General features: G+C 39.1%; 1 protein-coding gene across 1 annotated transcript in view; it reads left to right on the forward strand.

Moving 5' to 3' along the window:
• Positions 1–1,387, forward strand: part of LOC140240431 (kynurenine--oxoglutarate transaminase 3-like) — a 31,602-nt gene extending 30,215 nt beyond the window's left edge. Inside the window, exons 14-15 of the mRNA XM_072320199.1 lie at positions 316–402; positions 1,244–1,387. Of these exons, the coding sequence (XP_072176300.1) occupies positions 316–402; positions 1,244–1,309 (153 nt within the window). The 3' untranslated portion in view covers positions 1,310–1,387. The remainder of the gene's footprint in view (positions 1–315; positions 403–1,243) is intronic.
• Positions 1,388–5,758: the final 4,371 nt, after the last annotated feature.

The raw sequence follows: 5,758 nt of genomic DNA on the forward strand, positions 1-5,758 counted from the left end.
TTTATATATCTTATTCATATGCCTATCTTTCTATCTGTCTATCTTATCTACCTATCTGTCTATCTTAGCTATGTACATGTCAATCTTTCTATTATTTTTATTTTTTTTTTACAAGTATCTATCGGGGGGGGGGGGGCATTTCATGAAGTGATTTGTCATGACAAATTTCCTCTCAACCAATCAGATGCAAGGATTTCAGTAGCTTACCAGTTTTTCAGAAAAAAAAAAAATCTGTCAAAATGCTTCATGAAATGCCCCCCTGTATTGTATATATCTTCTCTTCATCTGTGTATCTCTTTCTCTCTTTCTCCCCAGGGAGTTGCCACCATCCCATGCAGTGCATTCTACAGCCAGGAACACAAGTCACTGGGAGAGCCCTACATCAGATTCTGCTTCATCAAGGTAACAAAGCCTTATTTACATTCATCTTCTTTACTTCACCTGTTTTCAAGTACTGAAATTACCCAAAATGGTTAGCTCACATCTAAAAAAAATTGCTCACCCACAAGTTTCGTTTGACAATGGTGGGCCATAATAGAAATGCCGTGGAAAGAAGTGCAGTCTTTTTTACTGTAGTAAGATCATATTGCTTGAGCTGATAATAATGATAACAAGAATGAAATACCAGTAGTGGTAGTAGTAGAGTGGAAGAAGAAGAAGAAGAAGAAGTAGTAGTAGTAGTAGTAGTAGTAGTAGTAGTAGTAGTAGTAGTAGTAGTAGTAGTAGTAGTGGTAGTAGTAGTAGTAGTATAAGTAGTAGTAGTAGTAGTAGTAGTAGTAGTAGTAGTAGTAGTAGTAGTAGTAGTAGTAGTAGTAGTAGTAGTAGTAGTAGTAGTAGTGGTAGTAGTAGTAGTAGTAGTAGTAGTAGTAGTAGTAGTAGTGGTAGTAGTGGTAGTAGTGGTAGTAGTAGTAGTAGTGGTAGTAGTAGTAGTAGTAGTGGTAGTAGTGGTAGTAGTGGTAGTAGTAGTAGTAGTAGTAGTAGTAGTAGTAGTAGTAGTAGTGGTAGTAGTGGTAGTAGTGGTAGTAGTAGTAGTAGTGGTAGTAGTAGTAGTAGTAGTGGTAGTAGTAGTGGTAGTAGTGGTAGTAGTAGTAGTAGTGGTAGTAGTAGTAGTAGTAGTAGTAGAAGTAGTAGTCTTGATAGTAATCGTAGTCATAATGATTGTATAATGTTTCAATATTATCATAAATAATTACAATCCATCTGCACACTGACTATCTCAATCTCTCACCCCTTACCTCTGCAGGATGACTGTACCATTGAGAAGGCTGCCGAGAAACTGAAGACTTTCAGCAATTCCTTGAAGGCTTGAAATAAGGCTGCGTCAGAGAGATCATTGGTGATGTGTTCAAGGCCTGAATCATGTGAATCGATTTTTTTTGTTGTTGTTTCTGGGTTTTTTTTTTTCATGTTTGTGCTAAGAGAGCTTTTTGAAAAACAGCTGATTTGTGTAAATACATACTGGGATGTACATGTTAGAGAAATAAATCATGGTGAAGAATCTATATGTATGTTTTAAATCTGGGGTCAGTTTGATAGTCTACCATACAGTCTGTTCTGCTTGTATGTTGTGGATGGGAGATGGTTTTGTAAGTCTTGAGTGAAGACTAGCAGTCATCAAGACGTGGACTGTACTGAATGACCAGTGCTACTGCTGCGGCAGCACTGTAACTCGGGGTGGAGGGAATGCAAATGTTAAATGTATACAGAGTATGGATGTAGAAAGGGCCTAGTCTGGTAGCCAGATGTTTCGTATCAAGCTGAGAGAATTATGGTGTATTCCACTGGTAGAAGGCGTGAAAGTAAGAATACAATGCATGTGCTCTTAGACCACGTAGTCAGCAAAGGAAACTGGAAAAGATAAAAGAACAATCTACTGGATTGCAGGGAAATACTCCATACTTCTGCTTGACAATAACTTTTATACTTAATGTGCATCAAAGCTGACTACTTGTACATATTTCTTTCATTAATGCATCTGGCTGTCATGCTCTGTGGTCTGAGTCATGTGGTCGTTTGACCTGCTATGTGAGAGTCAAATGTTACGTCAACCAGGAAGCACAAAAGTGTTGGTAGACTGTGTTAAACTGGTTCTGGTCAACACGTAGCAGAGGACACAAGCATTTTCTTGACAAAATGACACAGAACTTCAGTGAGGATGGAACGGAAATCAAAAGTCACTTTATGGCAAATTGGAAATTTCCAAAATGACAAGAAAATTTAGTCCTCTCTGAAACATTGAATCCGAGAAAGTCAATATCAGTAATACAGTAGCGTCAAGGTCAACTACAAGACAAGTGGACATGATGACATAGATCAGTATTTGTCCCTAGCAATAAGTTGAACAAAGAAATTGAAAGTGTGATCATATGATGGTCTATTGGATAGTATACTTTCTCAGTGGGCATAAGCAGTGTTAGAAGCTGTGCTTCTTGCGTTTTGCAGCTGTGTACACAGTGTGAAACAAAGGTTTTACTGTAGAAGCTTTAGATACATATTTTAGATACAAATTCAGGGTACTTTTACACGCTGCAGTCATACATGCATTCATTGACAAGGGAAGAGAAGAGAGAGAGAAGGGACCCCCCCCCCCCCAATCTGATATCAGTTTTGTTTTGTTTTGTTTTGTTTTGTTTTTTAGTACGGTTTATGTACCTGGAAATCAGAAGAAGTTAGTGTAAAAGTGGAAATTTCCATGTGAGTAATTTTTCGCACCTGGCCGGGTAAAATGAATTTCACGTTTTTGATTCCATGGAATGAAAATATGAAAAGGTATTACATGTATATATAACAAGCAAAAAAAAAAAAATCATGTTTTAATTTTCACGCCGGTTTGATGTTGCGCAAAATGTGTGAAAATTTCCACTTTTACAAAGTGATTGCTTACGTTCAGCTTGTGAGTCATTGGTATCATATATCCATTGAATTTGTGTGCATGCACAATAAACTAGTATGAATGCCATTCTTTGCAGCTGCATGGAGCAAGTTTTCCATTGTTTACGTGACAATTAATATCAAAGGAAGACTTGCTTGAGCTACTGTATATTGTTGAGAATGATTTATTGAGGTCATACAGTGTTAATCTTTTATCGGGGGGGGGGGGGGGGGGGGAGGAGGGGATTGGTCTTGAGAGGTGTTGTGCGTCCCTCACCCGGCCTTACGTAGGGGTCTTGGGCGGAATCAGCAACACAGAGGGGTAGCAAGGAGGGTGAGATCGCTGTGTTCTTATCATTCTTGCCAGACAGCTGTAATGGCAGTTTTGTTCATACATTCATATTTTGTGTTCTCCAAACTATTGAACACATCCTTGGTAAAGTACAGTACAGTGTACATTGTATTTCCTAATTCAAATTTGTTTTCAATGACATATATATATATATATATATATATTCCATTTGGGTTTGTTGTGTCTTTAACTAAATTTTATGCAGATACCTTGGTAATAATTTTTCTTCCCCCCTTCATTCAATGTGTATTTTGATATCACTGAATGTGTGATGCTTGTGTCATTTAAAAGTGGTAGCAGACTTGGAGTATTCTATGCAAGCACCAGACATACAACCCCTGTTGCCTAAATGAGGCATTGATGTATTCAGCAGAGTGTGAAAGTTCACAGCAAGAAGGAAATAAAACAGAAGGAATTTGATGAACAGTGCTGCTGACTTTGCAATTTGTATTATTCTATGGAAGTCAGTCTTGATTTCATATGGTGCTCAGATCAGAGATGCCAACCATGTAAACAGCACTGCAGTATTCTGAGCGCTGTAATGTTTTGTTTGTGTGTGTGTTTTTAGTGGGAAAAACATTGTTTTTACCTATCCTGCAATAGACATGTATTGTGACACAATTTGGAAAAAAAAACAGTATTTTATGCTCCCATGGATCACTTTAACATCACTTGCAAAAAAAAAAAAAGTGTTCCTTGCGTGCGTATTGCAAAAAGCATCAACAAAACCAGAATTTACCATCAATCACTGGGATGGTCGTCTTCTATTTCCAAGGAATTGTTGAGAGCAAAATGTGTTGCATACATGACTGGATAAAATTGAGGGGGATACAATATGTTTCCTTGCAGAAAATTTAATATCCCATACATGTTGTGTTTTAACAATCAGAAGTGATATGTCACCTTAACCCCAGAGAGAGGTCGTTCTTAAAATACCTGCAGGACATAATGAATTTGATTGATACAGTGATGATTATCAAATATGCTTTCAAAGATTTCAAGTTTCACTCAATTCTGCCGAACTATAAAATATTGCGAGTGTTCAAATATTCTTGACATGAAACGACTCTTTGAAATAAATTCTCCTGCAAGGTATATTTCCTTTTTCAAATTCAAATTGTGCCCAAAAGGAAGGCCACTCCCACATAACAGCATACTCATCAACAAGGGCAAGATTGTCGCACAATACAGAGCAAATCTCACAAAAACATTTTCTACCATAGTGGAGAGAATTTATTGACTTCTCACAATTGACCATGCATGATGCATGCAATTTGACAACACAAATACACATCAGGAGCCAGTATACACAAACCACTTTGTGCATACATTATATTTCATTTTCTTCCCACATCCTGTGTGGTGTGGGTGACCTCTGCCTCAGAATTTAACTACTGAAGCATGGAAGATTTCAGGTTAATGACTCACAGTTACATCCATGCTTGCAAGGTAACTTTATAGCAGAGTTACCAACATTTCCCACATCTTAATCAGAGAGGTTCCGCAGAGCAATCAGGGAGAGATAAAGTCAGTGTTCACATTAGTTCCCGCGTCGTGGGGAAAGTCCCACACCGCAGGACTTTCCTCTCCAAAACCACAGAGAGTGGACGCTCACTGGGACTTGTTCCCCCGTCCCAGCAAAGCAAGTCGGGTCTGGGGACAAAATTTGGAGGGGAGAGTGACCTTGGGCCATAACTGATAGCACCTAGCTGTATTCGTCAAATGTGCGCATGCGTGAAATCTGCTTTCACATTGAAGGGCTCAACCCAAGACCCGACTGCCCCCGCAGCTTGGGGACAGTCGAGGTGACGGTGTGGACAGTCGAGGTGACAGCGTGGACAGTCAGTCGTACAAAAGACAAGACCGCTGGTGACTGTCCATGTGGTGCTGGGTCTAATGTGAATGTGGGGATATGTATACAGTCAGACCTGTCTTGGTGGCCACCTGTCAATAGTGCAACCTGCTGTGCGCGGCTACTGAAAACCATTCCCTCCAAGAGAAAATGCATGTTAATATTTGCAGCCACCTGTTGTCTCTCTGGTTTTAGCACTCTCATGGCAAACCATTCAATCCTTGAATCGCATATCTATTACAAGAAAGCTGTCATGCATCAAATCAAAAACTGGTAACTGGATACATGTGGTTACTAGCACCTTGACGAAACATGACAAATTTTTTAAAAGTATCAATACCCCTGGCAACAACTTTGTGAAATTTGTAACACAGACACAACATTAAGGCACAGTCAGCTGTATTGAAGACAATCTCTCACATAAATTGAATCATGGTCAAAACTTGTGTCTGGTTCCTAATCGAGTGGAAATCAAAATAACTTGCCCTGTTGCAGACAGGTGGTCACTATAAACAGATGGGTGGATTACATGTACTTGGTTCATGATATCCATAATAACATGACAAGTATCGTATGCACATCTCCTGTACTCAAATGAATGAACTTCACATGTTCCTAACGGACTTCTGGTCTAAGTTGAAACAATTTGTCCCCCCACCCCCCCCCCCAAAAAAAAAAAAAAA

The sequence above is a fragment of the Diadema setosum genome, chromosome 17 (genome assembly GCF_964275005.1).
Source record: "Diadema setosum chromosome 17, eeDiaSeto1, whole genome shotgun sequence".
Lineage (NCBI taxonomy): Eukaryota > Metazoa > Echinodermata > Echinoidea > Diadematoida > Diadematidae > Diadema > Diadema setosum.